At 51.0% G+C, this 17,485-nt stretch overlaps 2 protein-coding genes across 8 annotated transcripts in view; both read right to left on the bottom strand.

Moving 5' to 3' along the window:
• Positions 1-11,777, bottom strand: part of CDH23 (cadherin related 23) — a 467,077-nt gene extending 455,300 nt beyond the window's left edge. For 2 of the 6 annotated variants that reach the window (XM_021072656.1, XM_021072657.1), the window contains exon 1: positions 11,615-11,777. The gene's annotated coding sequence lies outside the window, so the exon portion shown is untranslated. Of the gene's footprint in view, positions 1-1,633; positions 4,465-11,614 lie in introns of those variants that run through there. The other 4 variants (XM_021072655.1, XM_021072658.1, XR_002338421.1 and 1 more) reach the window with 3 other exon arrangements.
• The window catches only part of SLC29A3 (solute carrier family 29 member 3), a 44,540-nt gene continuing 38,851 nt past the window's right edge, over positions 11,797-17,485 (bottom strand). Inside the window, exons 6-7 of one of the 2 annotated variants that reach the window (XR_002338422.1) lie at positions 13,131-14,053; positions 11,797-12,188 (exon numbers count right to left, since the gene is read on the bottom strand). Coding sequence is in view for 1 of the 2 variants with exons in the window: in XM_001925631.5 (XP_001925666.3) it covers positions 13,402-14,053 (652 nt within the window). In the remaining variant the exon portion in view is untranslated. Of the gene's footprint in view, positions 12,189-12,678; positions 14,054-17,485 lie in introns of those variants that run through there. The other variant, XM_001925631.5, reaches the window with a different exon arrangement.

Below are 17,485 nucleotides of genomic sequence, written 5' to 3'. Positions count from 1 at the left end.
AGAGGGACCTGATCAGCTGAGGAGTCAGGGGGTCAGTTTTAGGCAGAGTGAGGCATTGGGGCTTCCTTAAGCTAGTGATCACCCGAGTAAGACTTTCTGTCTCTTCCTGCCCTTAAGGGAGGGCTGGCAGTGTCCTGGGGAGAGCGCTACCTTTGGGACATCACCAGCAGCCTTCAGGTCCCTTGTCATTGTGATGAAGGGAAAAGGGATGCACCCATCACTGCTCATGCCTGTGTCATGAGCCTACAGTGCTACCTCTGGTGGGCATCATTAGAACAACCTCGGGGGAGGGGAGTAGGGTTCCCCACTTTACAGGTGAGGCAAACATGGCTTTGAGGGGTTAACAGGAGAGTCGCCCAAAGTCAGCAATAGAGCCGAAGACCGAAGTCTATGCTCTTGTGAGTGCCCCCTCCATCCACTACCTGCCCCCAACCCCACCTATTAACACAGCCATCATTCCTGGATCACAGGTAGGGGGAGTGGGGAGAAATTGTTAACAAGAGAGACAGCTGGGGGAGTTCCTGCTGTGGCGCAGTGGGTTAAGAATCCAACTGCAGTGGCTCAGGTTGCTGCAAAGTTGTAGTTTTGATTCCCCCCGGCACAGGAGTTAAAGGACCCAGCACTGCAGCTGTGAAGATTTAGTCCTTGGCCTGGGACCTTCCATATGCCATGGGTGTGGCCATAAAATTTGACAGAAAGAAAGAAAGGAAGAAAAAAAAGGAGGGAGGAAGGGAGGAAAGAGAGAGAGAAGGAAGGAAAGAAAGAAGGAAGGAAGGAAGGAAAGAAGGAAGGAAGGAAGGAAGGAAGGAAGAAAGAAAGGAAAGAAAGAAAGAAAGAAAGAAAGAAAGAAAGAAAGAAAGAAAGAAAGAAAGAAAGGGAGAGAAAAGAAAACAGAAAGGAAAAGAAAGCTGGGACCTCAAGCCACAGGTGTTGTGGGCCCAGAGGAGGCAAGGGCATTTCTCTTGCGGGTACAAGCCTAGAGGGCTAGGGCAGGTGACAAGGGAGTGAGAGCTTCAGTTTCCTGGAAATGTGCAGAACCAAGAGCCCTAAGGGCTTCTGACATCAGAGGAAGCAGAGTTCAGACATCTGCACACACCCCTCCCACCCTAAGCTGAACCCTCAGCTGCAAAGCTGGCTGGGTGTCCAGTATCAGTGACAGAAAAGGCCCTGGGGGCTGGAGGGCTTAGGGACCAGCCTTGAGGGTGCTGGGCTGAAGGGACCTCAGCACTGGAGTGAGGGATCCCCTTGAGCTGTGGCTTCCATGAGGCTGGTGCACCCACCATCTCAGGGTGGCAGCATCCCGTGTTGGGCACTCTGGCTGGGTCCAAACGGCAGAGACTGTAGCCTCTCTCATGACAAAACTGAATTTCTGCCTGCCCTGGAACAGCAGCAATGACAAGGGAACATAATGGGCTGGCCCTCTGCCCTTGCAGGTGAGGAGCTCATCCTTGGGACCAAGCAGACCCGGGTTCAAAGCCAATTAAATCCTCCAACCTCGATTTCCTCATGGAGCAGTGGTGCGGAGAAGGAGACATAAAAGCAAAGCTTTTAGCAGAACATTCAGCCTCTATCCAGTGGGTGCCTGCCACCATCCTCCTCCTCACTGGGCAGTGACACCTCCTCCTGTTCTCACCTGAGCTGGTGATCCTCTAGAAGCAGACCAGAGACAAGGGTTCGAGTATGGGTAGTTTATTGGAGATGATCCTAGGCCACAGGGCACTCTGGTAAATGGTGTGGTTGTCATACTTGAGTATGTAGCAGGCTCTGTAGGAGAGATTGTTAAAACACCACTTGCTAGGCTCCACCACCCAGAGTTTCTCATTCAGTAGGTGTGAAGGGATCTGAGAGTGTGCATTTCCAACAGGTTTCCAAGTGCTGCAGGACCACACCTTAAGAACCACTGGTATAGAAGATGTCTTTCAATGGTTCTACTTGACAGCTGATGGCTACTAATTCTGTGTCCATCAGTGTTCAAGGGCTGCTTCCAACCAAGGGTGTTAACGCTCAGCATTTCAGCTTGCTCACTGGGCAGGCCAAGCTTGCTGCCACAGCCAGAAAAGCCTTGCTAAATCATTTCTAGGTCCCGGGCAAGGGAGGGCCTGTGACTAGAATGCAGAGTGATCAGAGGAGAGGCAGAGAAGCCTGCAAGGTAGTTTGACATGCAATTGAAGGACTTCAGTAGGAGCTGAGGGCCGAGGATGGCTTTGGGCAGGGCCCTAGGAACTTGTTCACATGGTAAGATATTTTTTGTAAAATTAGAAAAAGTATTTTGTGGGTTTTTTTTTTTTTTTTCATTCTAAACAAGGTGATTTTTTTTCTTTGTACCTTATTTTATATTTGTAATTTGTTATTTTTTTCCTAAAAAGGGCCCCCAAATTGTCTGATATTCAGGTCTCATAAAATCTGGATTGGCCCCTACTGGTAGGCCTACTAGGAATACAAATTTCTGTGGCTGGATTGAAAGGGGTGTCACTGCTTGACTCAGTAAGAACACAGACCATGTGGATTCAAGACCACTCAGGTTCAAATTCTAGCTCTGCTACTTTAGCTGAGTTACTTTGGCCAAGATGTCCAATCTGTTTAACCTCTGGTTACTCATTTATAAAATGGGGCCGGTAATCACACTTTCCCTGTAAAGAGCCAAGCCCACAGTATGTGCTCAATAAATAAGAATGTATTTATTATTATTAGTTCCCATGGTTTATTCTTGTTTCTTATCATTTGTCTTGATAACCTTCTCTTTCCTTCAGGTCCGGGTAGGAGTGAAGGAATTGAGGGAAGGAACTTCGTACAGGAAAAGAGCAGCCTCCTCCAGGATTGGCAGGTCGCCTACCTCTCCCGCTTCTACACCCGCTAGCCCAACCTTGCAGGCCTCTCCCCCTCGCCTGGGCGCCGGCCCCGTTGCCGGGCAACCGCTGTCGGTCCCTGCGCGGGGATTGGCTGTGCGGCCCGGCTCCCGGCGTGCCCCGCGGCTTTCGGAAGTTGCGCTCGGGTCTTTGTTTTGTGGCGGGTGGCTGCTACAGCTCCCTGGAAAGGCCGGCCTGGGGTCGGTTCCCGGCCAAGTTGAGCGCGGCGGGCCTGGCATCGCCTCTGTGCTTAGGCGGGATGGCCTAGTAGAGCTGAGTATCCGCCGCATCCCTCCTGGCAGGTCACAGCAGGGTGAGTCTCCAGCCAGTCCAAGCCTCAGGAAAACGGAGCTGGGGCCCGGAGGTAGCTTGGAGCAGCCGTGGTAGGTCTTTCCGGTAGCCCTTTCCACGCCACCCCAGCTTCGGGCCCGAGGCCCGGAGGTCCGAACACTACTAGACCTATCCCACCAACTGAGCCAGCGTGCCTGAGCTTGGTGACCTTAGGTAGAATGACTTCTAGAAGCTTTGACTTCGTGGTGCTAATCTCAATGGTGATTAATAATAAGTGACATTGTAACAGATTGCTTACTTACTGCCCTTAATGAGTACAAGCATTCAATTATAGAAGTATTTTGATCCTGAGAGATAGGTACATTATTGTGCCTATTTTTGAGAGATGAGGAAATTGAGGCTCAGGGAGGGATTTAATTTGCCTTAAGTTACACAGCTTCAAGAGACCAGTTTTCCAACCCCACTTGGTGCAACTCCAGAGGCCAGGATTTTAACTTAAAGGCTTCTTGTGAGGAGGGATGAGAGAATGTCACACCCCATCCAGATGCCAGGCACCAACTAAATGCTCAGGCAAGATTAATGGGCAAATCATCATAGTCATGGTAACAAGTAGTAACATTCATATCAGCATTAAAGAGTGACTTTGGCCAGTGCTTTGTCAGAGACATATTGCTTTGTCCACTTAGGACAGGGACAGTCTGGGAGATGAATTGCCACACTGGAGTTTCAGGTCCTTAAAAATATTGAAGCTGCTGTGTCTTCTACTTCCTACTTACACTTCTCTCCACTTCTATTTTTACCCCATTACTCTCCTCCCTACCAGTCACTAGTAGCCACAGGGATGAAGTCCTTTGCTTCTGAAAATGGCCAGACTTGTGCCCTGAGTTTAAAGGGGACAATCAGTAACTTAGGCTCTCACTTGTATTTGGCCGAAATGTAAATAGTGAAAACACCAGCCATGAAAGGAGTTAATGGGAGTCTGAACTTAGAAGGGAGCTTTACCCACCCTATGACTGTCAGGCAGAACAGTCCATGATTTTCAGAGAATATAGATGTCTGTGTTCTTCCTAAATATCAGAGACACTTACACATCCTGGGTTCTGGGGACTCCTGCCTGGGTCTCAGGTTCCCTGCCTCTAAAATAAACTTGATATTTGCCATATCCAAATACTATTTGTATCTTTTTGATTTGATAGTCTTTAACTTAGCTGTTTTACTCATATGTACTTAATATTTATATATCTGTTTGTTTACTTTCTTTGTAGGGCCGTACCTGTGGCATACACGGACATTCCCAGGCTAATGGTCGAATCGGAGCTGCAGGTGCCAGCCTATACCACAGCCACAGCAACATCAGACGGAGCTGCATTTGTGACCTATGGAGCAGCTTGTGGCAATGTCAGATGCTTAACCCACTGGGCAAGGCCAGGGATTGAACCTGTATCCTCACAGACACTGTGTTGGGTTCTTAACCTGTTGAGCTACAACAGAAACTCCTACTTACATTTACTTTATTATTATTATTATTTTTTTTTTTTGCCATTTCTTGGGCCGCTCCCGCGGCATATGGAAGTTCCCAGGCTAGGGGTCTAATCGGAGCTGAAGCTGCTGGCCTACACCAGGGCCACAGCAACGCTGGATCCGAGCCGCGTCTGCAACCTACACCACAGCTCACGGCAACACCGGATCGTTAACCCACTGAGCAAGGGCAGGGATCGAACCCGCAACCTCATGGTTCCTAGTCAGATTCGTTAACCACTGCGCCACGACAGGAACTCCTACATTTACTTTAAACAGCAAACTGTACATCATTACTTTACTGGAAAACCAATATCACCTGTCATAAATAGAAGGTAAGAAGCTATAAAAAGAAATACAAATAACAACCAACCATTGTTCTTCATTCTAGTGGGCCAGACCTTGAACCGAGATCTGCTCTCATTTTGTTAAAAAGGGAGAACGGCAAGTTTTAGCAAAAGGTGTTGAAGACATGAATTAAACTGAAAGTTCCTCCCATGGGTAGTTAGGATTGAAAGAACAAAAAAGGGAAGAACTGCCACATGCTGGATGGCATCTAAGCTCACCTGGCACAGGACCACACTCTCAACACTTGGAGAAATAGAGGCCAAGACAGTTCTTACTGATGACTGTCTTGATAATCAGACCAGCATTTACTCTGATTCTCTTAGGGTCTGCGGGGCAGATGGGGAGCAGGAGATACCCCCTAGAGGGTCTTTTCGAGCCTTTTCTCCCCATGCCTTCCTCTAAACAGAACTATCTCGGGCACAGGTGAGATGAACAGCTGTTCAGTAGAGTTTGATGCGCATCAAAGGCTGGCCGACCACTGCGTCTTCCCAGGACCACAGAAGGCAAGGGGGAGGGGAGTCCCTCTTCCTCTCTTACCTTCTAGAAACAGGAGAGACACAAAAAGAAAAATAAGAGGTTGGCCTGGCTCAAAGAACGTGGAATTCAAACTTCTAGTAATCTGTGAACATCTGTGGCCCAAGGCAAGAATACAAAGGAAACCCATGTACCACGTGTCTCAACGTGTTAAGTTATAAATCAGGTCGCTAAGTTTCATACAACACAATCTCCCTTCTGCCTTGACACATACACCTTTATAACAACCTAGAAAGCTTGAATCTGGAATTCTCTGACTTCTTCAGGTTCTACTCAGGAATGTGATGGCTCAGTCCCCATCTGGAGGGGTTTCGTATGCACACATGTGGGTACCCCCAGCACCCACAACTCGGGGTGTCCCAACTCGGCACCACTTGCACACAGCCATCCCTTGAGTCTAGAAGTGCCTCTAGCAGCCTGACTTCGGGGGGGATGGATTTAGGAAAGAGCCTGTGCAGGGCCGGGTTTCAGTTTGAGCCTATTTAGGCAAGAGGTTCTGGGTACTCAGAGGATGGCCCAGAAGGGGGAAGAGGTGTGAGCTCCAGGCTGCCATGTCTCCTTAGACCTACCAATTCCTTGCCTCACAGGATGGGGCGCAAATGAACATATGGGTAGCTTAATAATAACAAGAGCTAATACCTTATTTACCTTTTGCAGTTTACGGGGCACTCTGACCTGGTCAGGATTTTGAGATATGCAAGATTAATATTCTCACTTTGCAGGAAAGAACACTTAAGATTCAGAGAGGTTAGTGACTTGCTCAAAGTCCCTTGATTGTGAGCCCTGCCCCCGGCCACTTCAAGAATTGAGATGGCTGAAGCTGCAAAGGGCAAGAAGGAAAGGGAAATGTCCCAACATCCTCATGACCAGCCATTGGTCGGCCATGAAATGCCAACTGGTGTGGCACTAACAGGCTGGCACATTTTGGCATTTGACCCTTCCCATCCCCCTCACAGAACTTCGTGAGCAGAAGGTGAGCCAAAGACAACTTCTGGAAGACAGCTTTGATAAAGCAAGGGCAGACTTCTGCATTCTTAGCTCACAAAATGTTATTAGAAAATGCAGTCAATTCAGTTTCTGTTTCAAAAAGGGCTGCTGTTTGGTAATGGCTCATTTCCCTTTTTGAGTCTCAGCAAAGACTCAGCAAAATGAAAAACAGTTAACACCACCTCAGCAGCTAACAAGACCCTGAGAACAGGTAGGAGGTGTGACCCTGGCCCCCAACCCCCTGCTCCTCATTACAGAATGCCTGAGTAGAGCGAGACCACAGCTCCTTCCAGCTCTCCAACACCAAGCGGTGGGCCGGGGCCCACTGGCCCCTCGGGCCGCATCCTTTCCCACTCCCTCCTCCCTCCTGAACATGGATGGTGAAGGGAGTAGGCGCGAAAGATGCAAATGGGTGCCAACCTTGGGGGCTGGTAGAGAAGATGCCTTGGACCTGTGATCATTTTAAGGAAGGATGTGTGAGCATCCACAATACACTTGCTTCTTTAAAGACTCTCTAGTCTGGAGCAGAAATAGAGCCTTTGCTCTCTCTTCGGGCCAGGCATGAGCTCCTGACAGCCATCCTCAGGCTTGAGGGCTCTAGCACCCTGGTTCTCCAAGTGGTCTTCCCCGACCAGCAGCATCAGCACCACCTGGGAACTTGTCTAAAAAGGTGCTTTGTCATGCCCCACCCAGACTTGTGGAGCCAGAAGCCTTGCAGGCAGATCCAGGATCTGCACATTGCCAGGCGCTTGGTGATTCTGGTGTGGACTGATGCTCTCCTGATCTTTGGGTGCTGGCTTTGAATCTCAGCTCTGCCACTCAGCACCTGTGACTGAGCCTTAGTGTGGGCACCAATGAAATGGGATAATGGTACTTCCTCATGGTGTGATTGAGTAGATTGTGTGTTAACATGCTTGGCTCGTAATGCTCCATAAACTGGAGCTCTTCTCTTTCTCTGGAAATCAGACTAGACAGAGTGACCTCAAGGAGGCCACCTTGGAGACACGCCCAGGCCCCTTCAGGTGTGCAGTTTCTGACTCATACCTGAAGCCACCTCTAGCCTCCTGTGTCTTGTGACTGAAACTGCTGGCGGATCTGGTTTATTTCCCAGCTTCTCTAAAGGGAGCCTCCCACCTCTGAGAGCAGCGCACTGACTTCCCCGCCTCAGTGCTCTCCCTGGAGAGCCAGCGGGACCCGCTGCATTTGCAGCCAGAGGCTCTGTTTCTGAGCCATGGTCTCCACTGTTCTTCCTCATCAGAAAAGGGGTGAGGATCACCGCTGACCTGCCAAGTTCATGGGGCGATGGGGAGGAGAAGAGGCAATACTTTATCATGGATGAAGAGCTCTACCTGGATATTCAGTCTTCACAACAACCCCATGAGGGTAGGTACTCTGTCGACCTTTACAGATAAGGAAACTGAGACACAGAGAGCTTAAGAAACCTGCCCTGAATCACTCCTAAGAGTCATGATTCCAAACCCGGCATCCTGGCTCCAGAGTCCTGTCCTTCAGCACTGTGCCCTGCCCAAGGACACCACCCGATGTGACAGGTCATGGTAGCACTCAGGGCTCTGAGCCTTAGAACGCAGCCCCTTTGACAAGCTGATGGAAGTTACGGCTCCTAGGTCCACGGGAAGCCCATGCCAACCTCTGCAATGATCTCAGCCTTCCGTGAACCTCTCATTCTACCCAGGGCTCCCCGACTGAGGCCTGTGCAAGGGTCTTTGAAGGAAGTAGGAAGAACAGAAGTCCAGGGAGATTGGAACATGCTGCCCTCATTAAACTCCAGGGAGAGGGACTGGGGCCAGAGCAGCAGGGATGGGGGTGTCGGGTGAGACTGCTGGGCAAGAGGGCCCACATCCTCCTGTCCAGAGTGAAGTGAGGGAGAGATGCACTAGGCACATGGGGCTGTTTCCAGAATAAGAGCAGGACTGGGGATGCTCTATCTCCTTTGGGCTCTGGACTCAATCTGGCAGATTTTGCTGGGCAGCACTGGCCTGGTGTCAGCTGGTCTAGAGTAACCCAGGTATCATCCTGCCAAGGGGCAAGGGTGGACTCGGTGACCTCAGGGTCCCTCCCAGCTCTGGGCATGTGTCTAAGTCAGGCATCGGAGGTGTGGTCATCCCAGGATGTTGCACTCTGCTCAGTTTCTGGGCAGCTGGGCCCCCTGCTTCCTGGGCCCCCTGGAGAGGATACACGTGAGGCCTCTTGACATGTGAAGTCCACAGGGTGAAGCTCCCCAGCTCTGTCAACCTTGCCTTTGTTTGGTCAACTTGCAGTTCAAGTGTCTGTAAAGGCTGTATCCCTGGTGACTGAAGACCAGTGATCCCCACATCAAACCCCATAGAGGCACTGGGGGCAGGCTGGGTGACCGCTGTCAATCATGCTGAACAGGTTAGTCCAGCCTCCTGGAACCCCATCCCCCTACCCAGCCTGTGGCCTGGGGCTCCTCAGGTCCACAAACCATTTGTCCTGGAAGTACCCTCTCAATCTTCTAAGGCAGCAGGGTGGAGAGAAGATAGGCTTTGAAGCCTCACAACCCTGGTCTGAATTCCAGTTCAGCCTCTTGCTGACTTAACCCCTGGGTCTCAGTTTCCTCCTCTGTAAAATGGGGCTCCCACATGGTAGTGTTTTGGTACATGGCACAGCCTGGACATCACGGGCGCTCAGTAACAGGCACCTTCTTTGCTCTGATGCAGACCACGCCCTTGCCCTGCTACAGGAGCCACCTGCTCAGAGGCTCAGAGCCACCCCCTCCTATGAATGCTCTTCCAAGGTTACAGGCACCAAACCCCATCTGAGGACAAGGCAGAGTGTCATCCCACAGGACAGAAATGCCTCTCCAGCTGCCTCCAGAAAAAGAAGACAAAAAGTGGGTAGGTGAAGCGGGTAGGCGAGGAGAAAAGGAAGGGAAAGCATCTGTATTTCCAGACAGAACCAGCAGACACAGCTGGAACCCGTACAGAACTCTGCACTTAAGAGACCTCAGGGACACTCTCATTCACGAACCCACTGAATCCTAGAGCAGGCTCCTAGCCCAGCCCCGTCTCTTTTTTCTTCCTTCCTCCTCCCTCCCTTTCCTTCCTTTCTCTTCTCTTTCTTAAAGCATCACTGGGTGAAGAGCTTCATAAAACCACATTCCCAGGAAGCTCCTCCAAGCAGACTCTGCTGCCCTGACTTAGGGCAGGGAAGAAGCCAGGCAGCGGGGATGCAGGCAAGCCTGGCATCTCGTGAGGAAGGGAAACCAGCGCAGTGGGTTAGGGCTGACAGTTTACATTGTGTCCCATCGTCCTGGGCCTAAAGCCAGGTCCAGCAGCAGCAGCCATGCCAGGGTGACCTCAGTGGTGGGAAGTGGCATCCAGGAGATGGGATGTGGGACCAGGAAGGGCAGGGGCTGAGGACTGAAATGGACTGGACAGGGCAGGCCTGGAAGCAGCCCAGGATCAATGCCCAACAAGGAGTGGTGAGAGTGGTGACCCTGAGGTGGCCTAGGGTCTGGATCTATGGGGGCCCAGTCCTGCAAGGGGTCTGGACAGCTGCACGGGTTAGATCGACTAGGCCAGGGCCAGAGTCAGGCTTCTGGACAACACATCCACTTGGAACAACACTCCAGCCAATCTCTGAGTGAGGAACTGTTAGGACAGAATCAAAAAGAAAGTGAAGGTTCAGCATAGGCGCATGAGGGCAGGGTGGGTGAGGACCTCTTGGTATAGGCAGACCTAGGTTTCTTGTCTGGGGTACTTAGTAGCTGAGTGACCTGGGGTGAGTTACTTAACCTCTCTGGGCCTCATTTCGTTCACCAACGGATGGAGGAAAATGCAGGTAAAGCACCTGGCAGAGGGAGCACTGGGCCAGGAGTCTGGGCAGCCGATGGAAAGTCTGTCTGGGACCCTAGGTGTGTGGCCCGGTGACTAATCCCAGCCTCCACAGGGGCTGAATTCCTTGTGGGGTCCTGCCGGGGTCACAGGTGGAACTGGGCAGACCCCAGCCAATGGGTGGAGGGCAGCGGTGGCCAGGACCCCAGGCATAAGTGGCACTGACAAAGGTGCCACCAAGGAAGTGATCCTGGTAAAGTAGGTACTAGAAGCTCTCACTTAGAAAACATGCAGGGTTGAGAGGAGTATGGGCTTTACATTTACCCTCCACTGGAATAAAATCATCTTCGAACTGACTTCTGGCCTCCTCTCTGCTACCTGGGGTTCTCTAGTAAAGCATTCCACAATGTCAGGAGCCGGGGCCCTGCAATGACTTCCTCTTACATCACGTCCAAGCTGACGAGAAGGCCCCGAATCTTCTTCGGAGCACTGGGCCGAAGACAGCAGAAGGAAGGGTCTTTGCTAAGAATACTCGCCCCTGGTTCAAGCCTCTCCGTGTCCCCAGGCATGTAGGAACTGGCCACCCACTAGTTAAACAGTCACCTCACTTGGCTGCCTCTGGCTTTCTTTATGAATAAAAGGAGGAAAATGGAAATGTGTACGCTCTGGGAATCCGCAAGGGCATGCATTTAAAACTGCCACTTGGGATTAAATCAGGGAACTATTTGACAAAGGCGACTTCTCAGGGATTCTCCCACTACCTCTTTCACTGAAAAGTCCTCTTCTCTTTAGCAAGTTTTGTTCACACCCCGGAATATGTGAGCTAGTCCCACAAGTCTGCTGGGGTCACACGAGACCCAGAGCAGCCAAGCCCCACGAGCCACTCTCACAGTGACCAAAGGACAAGGACACCTGAACGCCACCATCCGCCCCTCTGCCTGGAGATGTATTTTCATTTTCCTTCTTCCCTTTTTGGGGAAGGAACCATCCTTTGCAAAATGTCCACTCACGTGAGCAACAAAGAATGGTGGACAAAAGCCCGGATCATCCTCCCAGCAGCCCAGCAGCTGCCCCTCCTCTGGCAGCAGAGCTGGCGTGGACCGAGGCCATCGTCTCCTCAGCTCCTCCCAGTGCTGCATCATGAGGGTGGGCCGCCCTCTTCCCCCTTCACTCCCCGCTAATTTCAAATCATTTCACTAACATGGACACCTCTTCTTTTACTTCTGAGAGCTACCCCCCTTCTGCAGAGCACGCAAGACCCCCACTCCTCCCTACCTCCAAGCTCAGAGACCGCCCTTTCACCTTCAAGCAGACATGCTGCCCATTTGGAAGACACCTGAGGTTGAGATGAGTCACCAGCCAGAAGGATGCCCCAAATGATGGAGTCAGTCGGGCGGGGGGCGGGGGAGCAGGAAGCCAAGAGGGGAGATTTCAGCTTTCTGCAAGGAGGGGCAGGGGAGAGGGGAGAATTTATTTGTAAAGCTTAAAAAATAAATTTTTTAAAAAGTATCAAGTTTCCAAAAACCTTTCGAGGGTGTCCCTTTCAATTCTCTGACCACAGAGGAGTGTGTACTAGCCTGCATCGGTGGGGAACATAAGCTGCCGCCACTGGGTGGATGACTAGCTGCTTCTGGGTTTAATCCGCTGTCTGCAGGACACCGCACTTCGGAGCATGAGCTGCTTGATTTATGGCTCTCAGGGTTGTCATTCCTCAGGGGCAGGCTCAGCGCTTCCTACGTGACTCCTGAGAAAGAACTCCTGGTCGGATCTTGTTCCTTTCTCTCTCTGATTCCCACGTCCATCTGCCTGCGCCCCGCAAGGGACAGCCTTGTGGAAGCCTTCAGGGAACCTGAAAAAATATAAATTACTACTCATGTCAGTTGACTGCGAGGTGGGGGTCTCAGAACCTGAGGGTTGCCTTTTGAAACAACAGCTTCAAAATACATGGCTACCCAGAACCGACCAGGACAAAGCAACACCTACTGCTGCTGCTGAGAGCTGCGCAGCTCTCCCGACGTTCATAACAAAGCAACCTGGAAGGGAAGGAGCGAGCGGCCCCCCTCTGGACACCTTCTACCCCTCCAGTCCCCTCTCCACCCTTTGCGTGCTCCTTGGCTTATGGTCCAGCCCTCAGGGACTTGGAGGAGATGGGGGAAGGAATATGCCTCCTGCAGTCACAGCAGGCGGGACGTGCCCCTCCCGTCAGGCCCGAGGAAGAACGGCCTTCCAGGATATAATGCACAAGCTCTTAGGGTTCTTACACCCCCTCTTTATCCTCAAATTACCCAATTTGAGTAAGCTATTTCCTGCCAAGACCCTAATACAGCCACCAGTAAGGCTTTCATTAAGTACCCAGGTATTTATTAGGCCCCTGAACCAATGGCCTTGACATATAAACATAGACGATAAACCCTGCCTTGATTCAGACCACAGACCACTTAAAGGGATCCCTGTTTGAAACCCAGGCTTGACATGCTTGGTCCCGGGTACAGCGTGGAGCCCACGTCCAGGGAATGAAGGGCTCCTGGAGGGCCTGTCTTCCTGGGGTTCCCAGTCTGGCTGGTAACCAAAAGTAAGGGATCTGCACAGGCTTGGGTCTCAGGCCTGAGGACTGGCCGTTCCAGGGGGGACCCTCTCCGGGTACGGAGGGCTAAGGAGTCTCACACATCTTGCCATCAGCTGGGAGGAGGCAGAGGCCACGCAGAGGGTCTTGGCCCTGCCCTGTAAACAACTCAGAGCCACATACTGACAGCACGGTTCCCAGGAGGGACGAAGGACAGGTGGAATGTACCCATGGGCGAGGAGCTCTCTGACTGTGTAACTTGTAACTGTGCCTCATTCAGGTGTCTTTGCTCTTCCAGCATCACAGGACATTCCAGAATGTCTGCTTGGCCTGGGAATAGCCCTGGTCCCGGGTCCCTGGGAGTGACGAGGGCCAAGCATGCTCGGCAGGGCCAACTCCAGCCCTTCCTGTTGGCCTCCTGGGCCCTCCCAGCATTTCCTCCCCTTCTCGCCGAGGCTCCTGGGCATCGCTTGGCACCAAGGTCCAGCCATCGCCCCTCCTAGATGAGATGCACAATTAGGGCAGAGCAGGCTGAGCCGAGCATCAGACCCAAGCACAGGTAAAAGGTCATCACCACCCCTGTGGCCTCGGCCAGCTCCCTGGGCACGATCTTGGGCCCGTAAATGAGAGCCAGGGTGCTGAGGTAGCCGTTGCTGAGCCCCAGCAGGGAGGTGAAGAGCACCGGGTACACGTCGGACTGGAAGACCACCACCTGCAGGTGGACGCGGGGCTGGTAGTTGCAGAGCACGAAGAGGGGGACGAGGCAGGTCCGGAGGAGCACAAGCCCTGGGAGCACCTTGCTTCTGGGCCCCGGCATCTGGATCCAGGCAGTGATCTGCCGGCCGCACAGGTCGGCAAAGTTGTACAGGAGGAAGGTGGTGAGGGGGACGAAGAACTTGGTGGTCCATGGTGAGCCAGAGCCCTTGCCGAGGGACTCGATGTTGGTGGAGATGGCGGGGAAGATGATGCTGGTGATAAAGAAGAGGTAGATGATGCAGAAGCCCAGGCCGGCCGTCTTCTTCAGGATGGGGCGGAGGGGTGGTGTCGAGGAGTCGCTGGATCTGGGGGCCCCCGAAGAGGGGCTGGGGGAGTCCTGGGGTGGCTGCTCTTCACCAGAAAACACGGCTGGCCAAACAGGCCTCATGTAGTACCTGCAAGGGAGAGGCGAGGGGTCAGAGGGCCCAGGAAGCTGGGATCTGGCATTGCTGTGGCTGTGGTGTAGGCCGGTGGCTGTAGCTCTGATTCAGCTCCTAGCCTGGGAACCTCCATATGCTGCGAGTGCAGCCCTAAAAAGCAAGAAAACAAAAGTAACATATACATGCTGCAATGAACCCAAATAATACAGAAGAGAAATGATAAAGGAGAGTAAGAACTCTTACTTCCCACTCTGGTCTCACTCCTTAGAGGTACAGATCATTAAAAATATGGTGTATATAGTTCCATGCACATGCAAACAGCCCATACGCACAGTTATGGATGCAGTTACGTTTCTTTAATTTTTTTTTCTTTTCAGGGTTGCATCTGTGGCATATGGAAGTTCTCAGGCTAGGGAGTCAAATCAGAGCTGCAGCTGCTGACCTATGCCACAGCCATACCAATGCCAGATCCAAGCTGCATCTGTGACCTGCACCACAACTCACGGCAAGCTGGATCCTTAACTACAGATCGGGGCCAGGGATTGAACCTGCATCCTCCTGGATACTAGTCGGGTTCGTTACCACTGAGCCACAACGGGAACTCCTACAGTTGCATTTCTTAACTAAAAGCGGGATTGAATTGTAGGTATTGTAAAACTTTTTGCAACAGTGTAATTCCTAAATATATATCTATGTTATATAACTAAATACAGGCATAATAATTATACAGAAATGCATACAGACAATTGCCTAAAGAACAGTACCTTGCAGCCATCCTTTCATACAGAGACAAGGCTCTCTGGCTCTCTTGTCTCTATGCTGTGATGCTGCACAGTCTTCCACTATATGGATACATAATTTAACTGCTCCCCTAATGATGGACATTTAGGTTAGCTCCAGTTTTTCTCTGCTACAAATATTGGTGCAATGACTATCCCTATACATAAATCCCTCCACACATACCCTACTATCTCAAGAGAGCAGATTTCCAGAAGAGGAACTGTGGGATCACAAGCTTCTGATTTTAAAATCTTGATAGATATTGATAAACTGCTCTCTAGAGAGATAGAACCAATTTATCTCTGCTCTATACCACCCACGCACCCTAACTAAAGTAACCTGACCCTTCAATCTGCAGGAGAGCACTTGTTTCTTTCAAAAAACTGACCACAACTTTATAATCATTGTGTTAGTTTACTGATTTCTCATCTGTCTCCTTCAACAGAAGACAGCTCCCTGGGGCAAGAACATGTTTGGCTGTTTTCAGCTAATTCCCCAGGCACACAAAACAACCCTTCAAAACATAATTGCTGATCACTTATATTTGGAATCTAATATACAGCACAAATGAACCTGTCTATAGAAAAGAAATAAACTCATGGACATGGAGAACAGACTTGTGGTTGCCAAGGGGAAGGAGGAGGGATTGGGATGGACTGGGACTTTGGGGTTAGAAGATGCAAACCAGGAGTTCCCGTCATGGCGTAGCAGAAACGAATCCGACTAGGAACCATAAGGTTGTGGGTTCCATCGCTGGTCTCACTCAATGGGTTAAGGCTCTGGCGTTGCCATGAGCTGTGGTGTAGGTCGCAGATGAGGCTCAGATCTGGCGTGGCTGTGGTTGTGGCGTAGGTCGGCAGCTGTAACTCTGATTAGACCCCTAGCCTGGGAACCTCCATGTACCACAGGAGCGGCCCTAAAAAGCAAAAAAAAAAAAAAAAGAAGAAGAAGAAGAAGATGCAAATGCAAGTTTGTGATGGAACATGATGGAAGATAATGTGAGAAAAAGAATGTATATATATGTATAACTGGGTCACTCTGCTGCACAGCAGAAATTGACAGAACATTGTAAATCAACTCTAATAAAAAAAACTTTTAAGAATAAAAATAATTGCTGAAAGAACCAATAAGCCTCCAAATGTCTTTTCCCCAATATCAACACTGAATAGGATCAATTTTTTCAATTTCTGCTACTTTGACCAATGCAGAATAGGCTTGTGCTCTTTGCCTTGCTGTGTGACCTTGCCTGAGTCACTCAACCTCTCTGGGCTTTGGGTGCCTAAAAACCAGGAGACATATGCTGACTGTATTAACATACTTCAAACAGAGGACTTAGTGTGAGGCGAGGGAAAACAGGAGGTTAGTGGTAGCTGGGTTCTGGTTTCAGCCCCACTTCTGCCTCCCCTGTGACCTTAGGCCAGGTACTCCCCTCTTGGGGCCTCAGTTTCCTCCTCTATGAAATGGACAGAGTCCATAGCTGTAAGCTTTTGAGATCCTATCCTAAGAGGCTACATATTGTCAATAAGGCAGTCAGTGGGAGGAGTCCTCCCCAGAGTCACTTTTCCATGTGATGCTGAGCTAGGCACTTTGGCCTTGAACCATGTCTTATTTCCCAATCGCTATTTAGGGAAAAGACTATTCTTACTTCCCCTTCTGTTCTGCATCAGGTCCTCCCCTTAGTGGCTCTAAGGAAGCTCTCCACCAGTTCCTTTGGCCAAAGCTCTTGCTCACAAGTTCTTCCAAATCTAACTGCCCATTCCACGCTACTGCAATCAGCAGCCCCCAACACTGCATGAGACTCAGTTCCTCCTGGATGGGATGGAGCAGCCTAAGTTCCATCCTCAGATGACTTTCCATAAATCCAAAGTTTTGACCAAGGTGTTAAAGAGACGCTTCCATGGGCTGGCAGAGCCCTGGCTGTTCTCTGGCTCACATGCTCAGCTGGACAGGATTTTGGCCTGCTCAAGTGAGACTGAAAACTAGGTGGCCACCTGTCTTGGTTTGGCTGAGACTGTACTGGTTTTAGCACTGAGAGTCCCGTGACCTGGGGTCCCCTTCAATCCAAGGCAAACAAGGAAGGCTGGCCACCCACTGGGAACAGCCCACGCGAGGCTGACAAAGGACACGGGAAACAGGAAAACAGCAGGAGTGGTGGGAAACTCCTGCCTTCTGGTCAGTGACTCAGAAATAATTTAATCAGCAGTGACAAAGTTCCCAGCAGTATACAGGGCACTGAGAGCACCATGAGTCAGCCACACCCCAGGAACCACAGGGACACACACTGTCATGGAGCACAGCTGGGTCATTTTTGATGACAGCCCTGAAGGGGCAGGAAGGCGATGGGCAGACTCATGGGTCTGTAGCCATCTGAGATACTGGGGGGACACAATGTCATCACTCAGCCCCCTTTTATCCCTCCTGAGGCCCCTGAGGCCAGCTGAAAGTTACAAGAACCCTCTAACTGGGGAGAGCAACCTGCTCCAGCAGAGTTGGGGCTCTGGTGAAGGCATGAGTTCTGGGTATTAACAAGGCGACTCTCACCGGGACAGGAAGAATGGGTGACGAGGAAGGACCTCGCAGTCACAAGCCAAGGAGGCAGCAGTACAATGCACAGAAAGGGTGTAGCCCTGGAAAGAGCTCTGTGGTCCAATCCCTGCCTACGACTCA

Source organism: Sus scrofa, chromosome 14 (genome assembly GCF_000003025.6).
Source record: "Sus scrofa isolate TJ Tabasco breed Duroc chromosome 14, Sscrofa11.1, whole genome shotgun sequence".
Classification (NCBI taxonomy): Eukaryota; Metazoa; Chordata; class Mammalia; order Artiodactyla; family Suidae; genus Sus; species Sus scrofa.
This window is presented reverse-complemented; position numbering and strand designations above follow the sequence as displayed.